Source organism: Culex quinquefasciatus, chromosome 1 (assembly GCF_015732765.1).
Source record: "Culex quinquefasciatus strain JHB chromosome 1, VPISU_Cqui_1.0_pri_paternal, whole genome shotgun sequence".
NCBI classification, from domain to species: Eukaryota; Metazoa; Arthropoda; class Insecta; order Diptera; family Culicidae; genus Culex; species Culex quinquefasciatus.
The window spans coordinates 33,302,823-33,318,492 of record NC_051861.1 but is presented as its reverse complement, the minus strand read 5'-3'; the positions used below and the strand labels follow the sequence as shown (position 1 = coordinate 33,318,492).

The following is a 15,670-nucleotide window of genomic DNA, read 5'->3' as shown; positions in this document are numbered from 1 at the left end:
ATTTTTGTTACACTCTAATGAATAGTCAAAACGTTTAAAAACTTTTGTTTTGATAAAATAAGCTTTTTCTGTAATTTAGAAAAAAGTGCTCCTGAATATTTAGTTGCTCATATGCCTAGGTGGTGCTCTGGTGCACCAAATCAAAAAGGTTGAAAAACACTTAAAACCGGTCCAAACTAACAATGTTATTCACAGGGGTTCTTGTCCAAGGTTCAAATGATAGCAAAACATTTTTTGTTTCATAAAATTTTGTGTTTGGTAATTTTTACGGGCTTTCGAAAACAGGTCTTATTTATTTCCCTAAAATTGGCCCATTTTTGTTTACATTTCACACTGTAACTTTGCTTGTGCTTAACCAAATTTGATGAAATTTGAGGAGATGTTAGTATACATTCTACATGAACATCTGCAACTTAAAGCACCATGAAAAGTTGTGTCAGTTCCGAGATATTTGAGTTCAAAGTTTTGAATCGATTTGAAAATTAAAAAAAATAGGCATGGAATATCGCAACCTTTGAATGTCACAATTTAATTTTTTTTAAGTTTTAATCGATAGAATTTTAATATTCCAAAAAACGTAAGATTTTTGCATTTCCAGATTTATTGATTTATTATTTTCTTAAATTGATAGTTTTTGAAATCCTTATTTTTTTAATTTTGCAATTCTATCAATTAAAACTTTGAAAATTCTTAAATTCTGGCATCCAAAGGTTCTAACAGTTAATCAAAAATTTCATAATTCTAAAAAAAAACAAAATATTGCGAAATTTCATGCTTATTTTTTTCGTTTTACGGAGCAAGGTGGGGGGCGCGGCCTCAAGTCAGTCCAAGTCCGGTTTCTTGTGGAAAAAAGGGTAGTGGCCGAACTAGTATTGCATACCAAATGAACACCACCGGAAGATATAGGGGATCGGGAGGGGGGAGGTGAAAGAAAATTAGTGTTGATGTGAGTAGTAAGAACTTGGATGATTTGAGCAGTTACGGTAATCTAAGTTTAACACTGAATAAAGAAAATCTGAAATTGTGATTCAAAGTAAGAAAGCCCGGAATAAATTAAATTATTAGTTAATTAAATAAGAAAATGTAACTAATCGGAGATCTATACAAAAGAAACCTATGATGTATTCCAAATTTAAAGGAAATAAAAAATACTAGAGAAAAAAAGATGAAAACTAACTGCCGACCTGTCACGTCCGTCAATAGTCTTGTCGTACATTACAACTAGAAACAGATCTGCCAATGAAATGTTACACTTCGTTCAAATCAACTAATCATTTAAGTCCAATTATTCATCTACGGAAAACTATCTAACTTTAATCAACAACCTAAACTAAACTGTCTGAAAGTAAATTTAATCTCAAATCCCCGAATGTTTTATTATAACGCCAAATAAGGTAAAGGATCTTGTTTTTAAACCAGTCTTGCCGCTTCCAAAACCAATAAACATAAATGAACAGTTCATAAGTTGAACACTAGTAATTAAGACGACTATTTCATGCCATTCATTTCATTAGGGCATAGAGCTTTGCAAACAAGAGTGCATCTCTATTATACCTTATGTAAACTGTCATTTGAGTGAAGGAGACACACTCCTGTTCACAAAACCCATGCGCCCTTTTGAAATGTTAGGCTCCATTTGATCGTCAAGGCTCCAGTAGACCCTCGATTCGCAACAATGGTCGATACAACCATAATCCGAAAACCGTTAGTTCAACAGATTAACGAATTTTGTCCGATATCATCGCACTATTGATTGACCGAGACTCTATGGAAATTTTGACATATCAAAATGCTACGTAATAATTTTTTTTTAAATAAATTTCAAAATCTATTCTATCCTACAATGGCTAGAAGAGGCCTCTGTTTCTGTTGTGAGTAAGCGCTGGTTTCAGAGTTCATTTTTCAATTTAAAAGGGGTGGGAGACGACTAATTTGCTTCATGAACTCCTACTCGGCCTTGGGACCACCTCTTAAGACACTGATGGCTCCTAGCTAGGAATTAAACCTAGACACAGCGTCGAGGCCCGCTTCGCATGGCAAAAATGTTGGCTGGGGGGAAGTGATATTATCACGAAATTTTATTTTAAAGCCAACATTGCTAACGGCGTCGAGGTCCTTACTCATGCCCAAGGAAATTTCATGCTTATTTTTTTCTAGAACTTTATTGAATTTAAACACTTTATTTAACTTCTAAAATTTAAATTTTTCATGTTTTTGAATCAATAAATTTTTTTAATCTAAGAATTTCTGTAGTTAGGAATTTCTGAATTTTACGTTTTTCTAAATTTAAGAACTCAATTTCTTAAGTTTGGAATGTTCAAATTTTAGAATTCCAAATTTTTAAAATTTTGGAGATTATGAGTTTTATTTTCGAAATTTTAGAATCCTTGTTTTTTGTTTTCATATTTTTAAGTTTAGAATTGAAAAATATAAAAACATAAAATTTCATAATTCAAAAATTCCATAAAATCTAGTTTTTTTTTGTAATTTTAGAAATTTTGCTTCAACGCGAGTTTTTTAAGCATTTTTTTAAAAATAGTATCGTATAACAAAAGTCTCGACTTTTTTGACGCATGGACAGGTGAATAAGAAAAAAACTTTTCATTTAAATGTTGAAACCTTGGCTCCTTATTTAATATTTTTTTATTTTTTCCCTCCTCTCGACTTTGGTCAGAGTCGAGGGACATAAACTTAAAAATATTTGCAACGGCCTAAGGTTTTAAAAACGAATGTAAACATTAAGTGTATCTTTCTTAGTCCGATGGACATTGACATAAGGTGGATGTAATGTTTTGTTGCAGACGAAAAATAGGATGGGTATGCACCGTGGACATCGTTTTTAATGGTTTTTGGAAAATATATCCCGCGAATCACAGAATTCAGGGATTTTTAAGTTAGTTCCAAAAACGTAAAATTAGTTCCAACATCATTCTGCTGGATTAAGTTAAATAAATTTGAGAAACGACTCGGTAAAAGCCACTCACCCTCATTCTCCTCGTCGATCTTGAGCGCCTTTGAGATGTACTCGAACGCACGCCGGTGGTGGTGCTTCTGCTTGGCCAGCAGCGGATCGCCCGGCCCCACCTGACTTCCACTCGCAGACCGCTGGACGCCACTCATTTCCCGGCCCTCGGAGTTTACCAACACCCCACTGGACGAATACTGGAGCGGGTGGTGCTGCTGGGGATCGTACTGATGCACCAGCGGATTGTTGAGCTGTGGATCGAGCTGGGACTGGTGACTTTCCTGCTGCTGCTGCTGGTGGTTGATGACGATTTCCAGACCGCAATCCTTCTTCACCGGCCGGTACACCACTTTTGTGGTAAAATTATAAATGTAACGGAAAATAATAAACAGCTGATAGAGCAGCGAGCGCACTACGTTGAACACGAAAATAACCGGAAACGAAATAATGTAAAGGTTCTGCTTGTGGACGGTGTCACATCGCATGGGGCACCCGACTCGGTTCCGGTCAGGGTTCCCGATCCGGACGAGCCTTCACCGCCGCCTTCGTTATCACTGGCGTCGTGCTGTTTGGCGCTGTTGGTGCGGGATTTCTTACTCGGCGACTTGCCAGCATTGCTCAGCGAGTATTTGTTGCGAACCATCAGAGCTCGGAGTTCGGTTCCGCGGTTGCTTCTGGACGGGGTGGCGTTTGTTGTTGTTTTTGTTGATGCTGTTGTTGGGTAGAATCCGATACACCCCACAGCCTACTGCTGCTGATCCTGCAGCAACGCACACCCAAGAGAAAACTCTTCCTTTCCCTTTCCCCCCAGCAGAACACAATCTTAGCAGGCGCAGGACTACCACGACGACGATGACAGGCAAGGATGAAAATTCTTTATCCTTGACGACGGAAGCCTTTCCCAGACACACACTACAGCCCTTTTACATTATCACTAAACTCTTGCACTACACTACAATCACTAACTAATGAAGGTTGCTCCTCACAAAAAAAAATCAACCAACTAAACTATTTTCTTCCTTTTTCCCTACAAAATTTCTACGAACCAAACAAACTTTTCTCCCCCAAAAAAAACGCCTACTGCGACGAGGAGGACGACCGCGACGGCGGAAGGGACATATTCTACGAACGTGTGTGACAGGACACCACAGAACCAAGGAGCAAAAAATCGAACCCCTGCCCGTCGCTTCCTAATAAATCCGGGTGGCGCGGGGTGGGGGGACACTCCGAACCGAAAATGAAAAATCTCGCTCGCCTGACCGTCGCGATTGACTGCTCGGACACTAATGACGAAACGAAGCGACGACGACGGTTGACGTTGGGAAGTGTCTCCTGAAAGACTGCTTTGGCAAGAACGGGATGGAATGCTAAATCGTGGGAGAGTGAACGGGAACGCGAGAGAAAAAGTTTGAATGTTTGTTTCGGTTGCGCAAGTTGTTGTTTACCTGTGGGGTTGGGTTGGGTTAAGGGGGTGGAACTGTCAGAATGGGAGTCACAGTTGATTTTACACTCTCATCAAAAAATAGCGCAAAATCACCAACAAAATTATGCGTTCATTTTGGGATCATCCAATTCGCGATCAAAAGCTCAAAAATTCCGACAGATGGCGCAAAGCATCGAAGAATGACGATTCAAATTTTCGCTGTTCGGTTCATAGGAATGCAAACTTAAAATTGAATTTACAGCTCATAGAACAACTTTTGAGAAAAAATTCAAGTAGTACGATTGTTAACTCTTTGCCCTCTATAAATTAACGCAATAAAAAAATTAAAAAAAAAATAATTTTGAAAAAATAATAATGTTTAAAATGATAGAGCATCAAAAGTTAACAAAGTATCAGCTCGAATTTTTGCTCAAAAGTTGTTCTCAACGCTGGAATTTAACAAAACAGAATTCGCATACATAACCTCAAAGGGCGGAAATTTCATTCGACATTCTTCGCTCTGTTCTGCTACTCAACACTAGGTGTCGCCTGTCGTTTGGCTCTTGATCGGCAATCTCGGTTGAGTCTAGACCGTCTAGACTTTATAAAGTGGAGTATTCGCGATTAAAAGCTCTAAAATTCCGACAGATGGCGCAACGCATCGAAGAATGACGATTCAAATTTTCGCTGTTCGGTTAAGGCTAGTCTGCAGATCGGAAGGAAAGGGGTCAAGAAACAGCTTTACGAACAGCAGAACAAAGGAGAGGGAGCGATTTCTTGGGGCTTTTCTTCACCCTCTCTGACTTGCTTGCGCTGCCGCTGCTTCCCATTTGATTTTTTTCTTGACCGGTTTCTTCCGAAGTGCATACCTTACATTACATAGGAATGCAAACTTAAAATTCAATTTACAGCTCTTAGAACAACTTTTGTGAAAAAAATCAAGTAGTACGAGTGTAAACTTTTTGCCCCCTATAAATTAACGCAATAAAAAAAATTGAAAAAAAAAATAATTTTGAAAAAATAATATTGTTTAAAATTGTTTGATTGATTGTTTTTTGTTTTAATTTGACAGAAAAAGCCAGCAAAGTGCTGACTGAAAAAATGATAGAGCATCAAAAGTTAACAAAGTATCAGCTCGAATTTTTGCTCAAAAGTTGTTTTGAACGCTGGAATTTAACAAAACAGAATTCGCATACATAACCTCTAAGGGCAAAAATTTCAATCGACATCCTTCACTCTGTTCTGCTACTCAACACAAGATGTCGCATGTCGTTTAGCTTATAAATGCCAATATTCCACTGTACCATTCTGTCCGGGAACTTATTGTCCTTTCAAAGGTACACGCCGCGCGGCATTTCAGAATATGCCATAGGCATTGTTGCCAGCGATTTTCTGCACTTTTGGTGCAACATAAAACATACCTGGCAACAATGCCAGGCGATTCGAAGAAGAAGATCAACTAAAACAAAACGCGCAGTATGGGATTTGACAGCACGCATTTGCCAAAAGTGCGTCGTATCGAGGCTGGTTTGCCGCATGTCTTTCTCGGGAATACGCGCAATAAAAAACCAAGCCTGCTCCGATGGATTCGCTGGTGGCGGTTGGACTTGCAATCTAAAGGTCGTCAGTTCGAACCCTGGGGTGGAAGGTTACATGGAGTAGTTTGGTTGCTCTCCCCATTCAAGCCTTGGACTCCTACCCACTCAGAGCGTTCCGTTTGAATTCCGTTTAGAATTCCGCTTGAGCGAAAAAAGTTCGATTCGAATTCTAAACAGTGTTCGTTTTAGATTCTAAACCGTATTCCGTTTCAAACGCAACAACCGGTTCCGTTTGAGTTTTCGCCGCAAATCGGTTCAAGCGGAATTCAAACGGAATCGAAACGGAATGAACGGGTTGCTTTTGACAGCTGCTTCCCACTCAGAGCGTTCCGTTTGAATTCCGTTTAGAATTCCGCTTGAGCGAAAAAAGTTCGATTCGAATTCTAAACAGTGTTCGTTTTAGATTCTAAACCGCATTCCGTTTCAAACGCAACAACCGGTTCCGTTTGAGTTTTCGCCGCAAATCGGTTCAAGTGGAGTTGAAACGGAATCGAAGCGGAATTGACTGGTTGGTTTTGACAGCTTCTTCTTCTTCTTCTTGTTTTTACTTGTTGGTTTTCTTTTTTTGTTTCGGTTGAATCCAAAGTTAATTGGAATTCAACCAGAGAGGTTGATTAATGTTTTTTGCACGATTCAATGATTTTTTCATAAATTTTATTTAAATTCCTTGTTAAATAAACGACCCACCCGAACCCAGACCCCCAGTCCTCAAATTTTTTATTAGCCATTTAAAATAAACAAAGCACTGACAGTTTGTATTCCCCGTGGCAATCCAAAACGTCGTGATTCTTGATGGCCCCGGTCAATCCTTCGGATCTCTTACCACTGCCATCGCCCTGCAGCTCCATCAGCTTGACCAGATCGAAGCGGCTTGTTGGCAACCTGGGCCGGATTTAGCGAAACAAACTGGATGTTGGAATCTGCCTGCTGGAAACCTTGTGGACCGGCGGTAGCACCACCCGGTTGTACGTCTGGTACGGCGCCTGCGTCACAAACACGGCCGACCGCCCTGGGTGGCGTCCTGCGGGGGCAGCAAAACTCCCGGTGAATTTCCCAAAACGTGTAGCTGGGTAGAGGTAGACCGCTGCTTTCTACGACGAAGATGACGAATTTCCTCCCGCAACGCAGGTTGGCGTGTTCTTGGCGTGAGCGTGAGGCGGGGCGTCTACTTCGATTGCTTCCGACTTGCTGCCGCTACTTTCCATCATGCTCATGTCTGCTGCGGACGCGAATGATGCCGGACGATTCCTGCTTATGGCCACTGCAGCGGTGCGAGGACGATCCTGAGGATCGTACTTTACAGCATGATGCTTCGGCGTATCGTTATCCCCGTCGCTTTCACCCTCCGTCACACAGGCCATCGACGTCGACGTGAACGCCATCTGTCTCAATCTGGACGACAACGGAGAGGGCTTGATGGCGGTGGAATAGCTTGATCCTCCTTCCGTCGGTACTGGTTCCTCAAGGACATTCCACGGCTGCTGTCGCACGTGCACGTTGACATTTGACCCGTGTCCCCACTTCCGGATCCGACTGCGGTAGGTTTGCGCTCCTTTACCTTCGGTCCCTTGCAAGTGGGACCAGAGCATCCACGGGGTTCAAATTCTTCGTCGTTTTGCTCTTGGCCGATGGTGCCGCAGTTTTTCAAAGCTTCCGGCCTGAACAGCCTCTCAGCTTCCGTCTCTGTCGGAAGACAAAAAAAAGTGTTATTTATTCAATAACGAAAAAAGTGGAACATTTTTTTCTCCTACCTGTCTAGCTGTTCACAAAATTTACGACTTTCCACGCAAATTTCAATCAAAAAGGCCTACCGCGATTGCACGTGGACGCAAGAACGAAAAAAAATTAAACAGGATCTAACATGTCACAATCCATTTTCATTAAGCAAAATCATGACGTTTGGTTAAACAGACAACAACAAAACCGATTCGACGAAACGCGGCGAAATGTCATCGAGGCTCCGCTGTACACCGCCAGGTGTCGCCCTAGTGCAAAAACGGTTAAACGGAATCGAAACGGAGTCCAACCGGAGATTCCGCTTAGAAAATTTCGAAGCAATTTTCGAAGCGGAATTCGAAGCGGAATGAACCCGTCATGCGGAAAACGATTTGATTGGGTTCTTCTTCTTGTTTTTACTAAAGTCATTTTCAATTTGTTTTGGTTGAATTGAAATTCAACCAGAAAAAAAAAACAGATTGGAATTTTTTAAAACTTTGAGTTTATATTTATTAACTTCTCATAGAAAACACGAGTCCCAGCCCCAAATCCCCCTTTATAATGTTATTTATTTTCGCATAATTACATAGGCTTTAGTGAGATGTAGAATAATTCGGTGTTGCTGGTAACAATCCACGGTCGACCGCTGCTGGGCGTCCGCGTAATCTGAATAGCCGATTCCAGATTGGCCGGTGGATGCTTGAGGTCATACGAAGCTGCGCCCGTCGTAAACTCGATGCCGCACTGAATAGGTCGGTGACGGAGAGACAAATTTCAAGTACCGCTTGGAACTAATCTGAGGCTCACTGAAAATCGATCGTGGCACCACGTCGATCGCACTCTACGCCGACAACAAGCTGTACTCGGTCGGGGCCGTCGCCTTGTTAATGCCGGACTAGTTGATCGACGTCCTTCGGGGACTCCGAGATTGCATCGAAATCTCAGTTCGGACAATCTGAACCAGAACAAGCACGGCGCTTTTCATCACCACCATTACCATCACCTGGGGTAATGGGGGCTGGGGCTTCAGAACCTTGATCCGGACATCCCGGGGGTGACGACGAGGAAGATCTACCTGCTGCAGCAGTGGACACCGATTCGATCGAGTCCAGGCAAAATTTGCAGTAATTGTTGTCGTCATCGCGGCTGCTCGGGCCCGCTACGGAACCGCCACCACTGTTTGGGGTTCCATCGAAACTAACGGATGTTTGCTGCGAGACATTCGCCGACGGTACTGGAACTGCCGGTAGCTACGGTACGATCCGTATGCCATTGAACGGCGAAAGTACACGAATCATGACGCTTGCTGCGAGTTATTTCCGGGAAGATAGATGGGGGGAATCGAGACCTCCGGGCGATAGTTGAGAAAAGTGAACAACGGTGCCGCCGTTGCATCCTCCGGGATCCGCTCCATGGACAATCGTTGCGAAAGCGTCAACACCGACAGTTCTGCCTACTCGGCCCACACCTGCAGTAGCTGGACAAATCGTTGATTACAGTCAAAGCCACCATGCAGGTTCTGGACGTGGAAGCATCGAACCGCCCAAATCTTGGTCCACCTTGCGGGTGGCCTACTTGTCCTGTAATAGAAGTATTGAAATGTAATTTTGCTGTTAAATAAAGCAAAACAAACTTACCCGGCTATCCGAAAGCTCGAACTGTTAAAAGTTTCCCCGAAACTACCGGCGGTTGCAGCCTTCCTTTGCCCTCGATAAGGACACGGATTGTGCATCTCAATTCTTGTTCCGTTGGCCGAAAATCGCTCACAGCAAATGGGGAACAGATTTTCCCGACGCTCAAAATTGCAAGTTTGAACGTGTTTGACGTTTCATTCAAAAATTGGCAGTTGTTCTTCACACACACTGACAACAAAACCGCTTCGGCGAATCGCGGCGAAATGTCATCGAGGTTCCGCCGTACACCAGCAGGTGTCGCCCTTGTGCAAAAATGGTTAAACGGAATCGAAGCGGAGTCCAACCGGAGATTCCGTTTAGAAAAATTCGAAACAATTTTCGAAGCGGAATTCGAAGCGGAATGAACCCGTCATGCGGAAAACCGTTTGATTGGGGAGCAGAAACTTGCAATTGGGTCCTAAAATGAAGCTTAGATTGCTGATATTATTGTATACAGCGATAAAGCTTATTTTTCTGAGTACAATGACGCTTTGTACGACCACAAAGAGTTTATAATGGATTTTTAAATCAATTTGGAAAAATTAACCTCGCGGTCTCGCTTGCGGTCCTTCTTGACAGAAATGTTCCTACTTATGACAGCTCGTTCCAAGGGGACCATAGTTGATCCATCGGAAAAATGTTTCCTTGTCAATATTTTTTTTTAATTTAAAATGAAAAAAAGTGATCAGAACGAGGATCAGAAATGGTTTTTAATTGTGTTTTTTTCCCGTTGTACATAAAAATTAACATAGGGCTTAGCATAGGGCCCATACAACCATTTTTATGGTTGTAGCACAAAAACTCAATAAATCGTATGAAAAGTGGGCTATTGAACTCAGAAAATCATAATTTTTGGTAAAGCAGTGTATGCACATTGGAAGGAACCGGCCAAGAAAAAAATCAAATGGGCAGCAGCGGCAGCGAAAGCAAGTCAGAGAGGGTGAAGAAAAGCCTCAAGAAATCGCTTCCTCTCCTTCCCAGTCACGGCGTTCTAGCAGGATTCTAGCAGAGTTTTACAGAGCTGGATATTCTTACACTCAAAGTCAGAAGTATCCCTCAAAAGGGTACTTTCATCTATTTTCGTTTTGTACACAACTGCATTACCGATGAAGCTGCACCACTGGGGAGGAGCCGATTTTTTTTTTTGAAATTGAGATGTCGAAGATTCGATGCCAGGAGATGTTGCCGCTGATGAGTGGAAGTTTTCGAGCCTGATCCCGCACGGCCAATGTGGAGATCTCCATCGATGGTTTAGCATAGCTCGTTTGACACCTACAATTGGGTACTAAAGCCCTATGCCAATTTTTATGTACAACGGAAAAAAACACGATTAAAAACCATTTCTGATCACTTTTTTTCAATTTAATGCAAAATTTTTCAATTTAATGCAGTTGTTTTAGAGCTGATTTGTTATCATCCTAGCTGTTTTATGACTGATTAGCTGTAGAATGCTGACAAACACCACATTTATGATTTCTTTTAGTGCTGGATGGTTACTTGGGTGGCAGGCTACACCCTTACCAAAAATCATGATTTTTTTAGTTCCAAATCCCACTTTTCATACGATTTTTTGAGTTCAGGTACTACAACCATAAAAATGGTTATATGGGTTGAACTGAAAAAATCGTAGGAAAAGTGGGATATGGAACTCAAAAAGTCATGATTTGCACACTCAGTTTTTATGCCGAACTTCGGCAGAATTCTGCCGAAAACAGAACAACTGAGCGCTCGGCAGAGAGTTCGGCAGAAAATTCATCTGCCGAAGTCTCGGCAAAAATAATTTTGACAGCCAGCTTTTTTGTGCCGAAAATCTCGGCATCCCTGAAACGAATTCAACCGAAAATCTCGGCATTTATCATAATAAAATCAAATCGAGATTCTCGCAATTAATTTAAAGCTTTAAAACAAAATGCATGCATGCTTTTTTATATTTATTGCTCTTTTTATGTATAATCTAATACAATCTGAACCAGAATGAATCCTATACTTCTACCAAGCACCATCGTCATGCATTTCCTTGGCAAAAGCTGCAAATGAAAGACCCTTTAGATATTATTTTTCCTAACAGATGTTATTAAAAATGTTTACCTTTCAAGTAGAAATCCAAGCAGAAATCCTGTAGAAATTCAAGTATAAATCCCGATTTATCCAAAGTTCCGGAACTTAGTTCAGTGAGCACTACTCATATCGAAAACAAATATGGCTACCTAAACATCTAACCGAACAGCTCGGCACTTTCTAGCAAATTTGACAGTTGAATTGGGTCCTAAAATGAAGCTTGGATTGCTGATATTATTGTTTACAGCGATAAAGCTTATTTTTCTGAGTACAATGACCCTTTGTACGACCACAATGAGTTTAAAATGGATTTTTAAATCAATTTTGAAAAATTATCCTCGCGGTCCTTCTTGACAGAAAAACTCCTACTTGACAGGTCGTTCCAAGGGGACCATAGTTGATCCATCGAAAAAATGTTGTCTTGTCATAATTTTTTTTTTGCATTAAAATGAAAAAAAGTGATCAGAAATGGTTTTTGATCGTGTTTTTTACCGTTGTACATAAAAATTGACATAGGGCTTTAGTACCCAATTGCCGAACTCGGTAGATTTTGGACATGCCGAGATTTTCGTTAAATTTAACTGACGAACTTCGGCATTTTGCTTAGATCTGCCGAACTATCGGTTAAATTTAACCGAGAATATTGGAACAATGAATTTTCTGCCGAGATTTCGGCAGAATATCACTTTGCCGAGCACGTTCGGCAGATATTTCTGCCGAAGTCGAATCTTCATTCTGAGTGTGTGTATGAATGACCCTTTGTACGACCACAAAGAGTTTAAAATGGATTTTTAAATCAATTTTGAAAAATTAACCTCGCGGTCCTTCTTGACAGAAAAGCTCCAACTTGACAGCTCGTTCCAAGGGGACCATAGTTGAACCATCAAAAAAATGTTGTCTTGTCAACATTTTTTTTTTGCATTAAAATGAAAAAAAGTGATCAGAAATGGTTTTTAATCGTGTTTTTACCGTTGTACATAAAAAATGACATAAGGCTTTAGTACCCAATTGGTTTAAACGATCAACTGTGGGCTAGAATGAAATTTTAGAAGTTTTACGCATTCTTGTGTAAACGTGTAGATTGACAGTTCTAAAGTAAATCAAAACAGATATCGTGTTGGTTACACAATTTTCTTAAAGTGAAGTTTCTTTTCCTTAAATTTATCGGTAATTATCAAAGAATTAAGCAATACATCACTTTGCCAGATAAATTTATTAGCGCGGCTTTTCCAGCCCCATCGCCTCACAATGTCCAAAGCAGCGGGTCGCCTGAAAACGCTCAAGAAAGCCGTCGACAAAATCAACCACACGAGCAAGCTTCGCACAAACATCCCGGCAGGAATGGCCGTTGCCGGTCCACCGCTAGGACCGATGCTCGGCCAGCGAGGCATCAACATCGCCGCCTTTTGCAAGGACTTTAACGAGCGCACCAAAGATTACAAGGAGGGCATTCCACTTCCCTGCCGGGTGGCGGTCACTTCCGACCGGGCGTACGAACTCACGATCCATTCGCCGCCGGCGACGTTCCTGCTCAAACAGGCCGCCGGAATCCAGCGCGGTGCGATGAACCCGGGCCGGGAGACGGCCGGGCGGATTACGCGCAAACATTTGTACGAAATTGCCCAGATTAAGGCGCAGGATCCGCCGAACGCGCTGCTGACGCTGGAGCAGATGTGCAAGGCCCTGGTGGGAGTGGCCCGGACGTGTGGGATCGAGATCGTGAACGAGCTGGACCCGGTGGAGTATGGAAAGTTCTTGGAGGAACGCAAACAGGTCGTGGAGGACCAGCGGAGGGAGCTGCAGGAGAAACGAGAGGCGAGAATGCTGCGAATGGGTTGAGTTTCTGATTGCGAGGTATGTTCCGGGGACATGTTTGTTAGAGTAGCGGAAATAGAGTGCGGAAATTTAATTTGACCCTTTTGATGATTGTGAGAAATTTCCAAGTTCAGTGATTTCAGGGAATATTTTTAATACGATTCTCTAAGTCTCAAAATCCAGCTTCTTCCTATCCTTGGCGGTGATTTTCCTCCTTCTCTTATCGATGTGCTTGCCTAACTTGCCAGTTTCCTTGAGTTGATCGTACTTTTCGATCAACTCGCGCGCCTTCTTAACGTTCTTCTTCTCGTAAAACGGTCGCTTGCCCTCGTCCAACGCCTTCCTCGCCTCCTGCTTCTCCTGCATGCGCTTTTGGTCCAGTCCCTTTTGCTTCTCAAACTCCCGAATCTGGTTTGACGTCCGTTGAATGGCAAACTTTAACCGTTTCTCCTCGGCCGGATCTTGCGTCTTTTCCAGCTGCTTCTTCAAACTCTCCAACTCGGTGCCCCTCAGTTCGTTGATAAACCCATACTCCGATCGGAACTTCCTTCCGCTGAAGTATCCCTGCTTCGAGTCAAATCGAGGATCCCGCGGACGTTGTTCATCTGCTCCATTCTTCACCTTCCTCTGCATTCCCAACGCTGGAACCTTCCGCTTTGCACTGACCTCTTCCGGGGGACCGTCGGAGTCACTGTCTGGTCGAGGTTCCTGTTTTCGCTTCTTTTGCTTTTTATCTTTCGACTCTTCCGGTTGCTTTCCTTTTGTCTTTCCGAAAACGGCTTCGTTGTAAAGCTTGGAACCTATTCGACGTTTCAGCTGCAGCAGGTCTTCGAACGGCATCTGCCGGTAGTCTTTGTCGGCCAAGCGGGGCTAGAAAATTTAAAATTTTATTAATACATTCTCAAATTATGACTAAATAAGCTCCTTACCTTTGATTCATCGCCAGTTTCTTCGTCCGAGTCTGCATTTTCGTCGGAGGAAGCTTCCTGCCCACTTTCATCATTCGATTGTTCCTGCTCCTCTTCCAAATCGCTTGGGTCCTCTTCAATTTCGCTTTGTTCACACACAGATGATTCATTTTCAGAGGAGGACATCGTGATCTTTATTTTATTCCACAACTTTAACAAAAACTTTGCAGGTAAGCCAAACTCGACAGAAATCCAAACAAAAGCACCGCGCGATCGAACTATTTTGTAAACAGAACCACGCTGCGAGGACCTTTAAAATCGCCACAGTTTATCCGAACTGTCTCGTGTGTACGTTAAATCCATTTAAGGCACATTGGAATACAATTCGATAGCACTGCTACCACAGTTAACACAGACACAGTCCAGGAAAAGCCGCGAGTTATTTTTTTCCAAAATTTATTGCAGATTTCAGAGATTTTGCAATAAACACCCGTTCTGCTGTAGTTTGAGGTGTGCACAGGTTTCTGCAATGGCGGCCATTTTCTTGTAACCAAAGCTTCTGACGCGTAGAAGATGAAGAAGACAACAAAAAAATTGTATCAAGTCGTCTAAGTTCCGGCACATGACCACTGAGTAGCATGACCGATTCAACTCGTTGATGTCCTCATCGGGAGTAAGCGGCACCACCAGGTGCCGTTCAAGCGAAGTGAAACTCCACAAGGACAATCTGAGATGCAAACCCTGAAGAAGCATTCTGATATATTTCTGTTTAATGAATAAACTCATCAAAAATACAAATTTCAGTAAATGATGAAAAAAATTATTTCAATATATTAGTTATTGTTATTTCGACTAGATCACTAGCCTTATACTGAAAAAAACGGGATTATTTAAACAAAAAAACATCGTTGTTTCAACAAAAATCGGATTTGAACGCACTTTCTGACAACATTTAATCAACAAAAATTAGGGTAGATTCAACAAAAAACCGCTTTAATGCAACAAAATGTAACGATTTGAAACAACAAAACTCCAAGGTTGAATCAATGCAAAGTTTTTGTTGATAATATTCAACAAAATATTTTGTTGAATCAACCCTTGTACAGGCTGATTCTACAAAACATTTTTCTGGGTGAAAAATAATGTGGCTGTCATGCCATGACACACGCAGAAAAATCAGGCCTGTTTGAATCAACACAATATTTTTTTGATATAACTTATCGATTTTTTGTTGAAATAACTCTCAAATCTCAAGTGATGCCGTTCTAATGTTTTTTACCCTTTCAGACCACTGGAGAACATGACAGATTCAACAAGCGGTGGCAGTTAACCAACTCGTCGTTGATGTCCTCATCGGGACGCGGCGGCAACCGCGGCAATACCAGGTGTGGTTCATGAGACACGAAACTGTCTAAGAACAAAATGTGAAAAGGAATGTAAAATTATTCCTGATGTTTCATAAATTATTTAATAAAAAATAAAAATTTCAATAAATCATGGAAACAATTATATCA

The 15,670-nt window shown here is 41.8% G+C and overlaps 4 protein-coding genes across 4 annotated transcripts in view; 1 reads left to right on the top strand and 3 right to left on the bottom strand.

Moving 5' to 3' along the window:
* The window catches only part of LOC6046584 (spastin), a 78,129-nt gene extending 73,862 nt beyond the window's left edge, over positions 1–4,267 (bottom strand). The window contains 2 exon segments of the mRNA XM_038250518.1: positions 2,985–3,452; positions 3,455–4,267. Coding sequence (XP_038106446.1) covers positions 2,985–3,452; positions 3,455–3,608 — 622 coding nt within the window. The 5' untranslated portion in view covers positions 3,609–4,267.
* A 2,666-nt stretch (positions 4,268–6,933) lies between these two features.
* Positions 6,934–7,785, bottom strand: LOC119765071. Its single transcript, XM_038248188.1, has 2 exons — positions 7,738–7,785; positions 6,934–7,669 (listed from the first exon to the last, which is right to left on the bottom strand). Exon 2 carries the CDS (start codon positions 7,573–7,575, stop codon positions 7,078–7,080), a length of 498 nt encoding a protein of 165 aa, XP_038104116.1. The 5' UTR covers positions 7,576–7,669; positions 7,738–7,785; the 3' UTR covers positions 6,934–7,077.
* Positions 7,786–12,513: 4,728 nt separating this feature from the next.
* On the top strand, positions 12,514–13,342 carry LOC6046591 (39S ribosomal protein L11, mitochondrial). Its single transcript, XM_001863731.2, has 2 exons — positions 12,514–12,600; positions 12,667–13,342. Exon 2 carries the CDS (start codon positions 12,682–12,684, stop codon positions 13,270–13,272), a length of 591 nt encoding a protein of 196 aa, XP_001863766.1. The 5' UTR covers positions 12,514–12,600; positions 12,667–12,681; the 3' UTR covers positions 13,273–13,342.
* A 65-nt stretch (positions 13,343–13,407) lies between these two features.
* Positions 13,408–14,456, bottom strand: LOC6046593 (ribosomal RNA processing protein 36 homolog). Its single transcript, XM_001863732.2, has 2 exons — positions 14,178–14,456; positions 13,408–14,118 (listed from the first exon to the last, which is right to left on the bottom strand). Exons 1-2 carry the CDS (start codon positions 14,340–14,342, stop codon positions 13,414–13,416), a joined length of 870 nt encoding a protein of 289 aa, XP_001863767.2. The 5' UTR covers positions 14,343–14,456; the 3' UTR covers positions 13,408–13,413.
* Between the last annotated feature and the right edge of the window lie 1,214 nt (positions 14,457–15,670).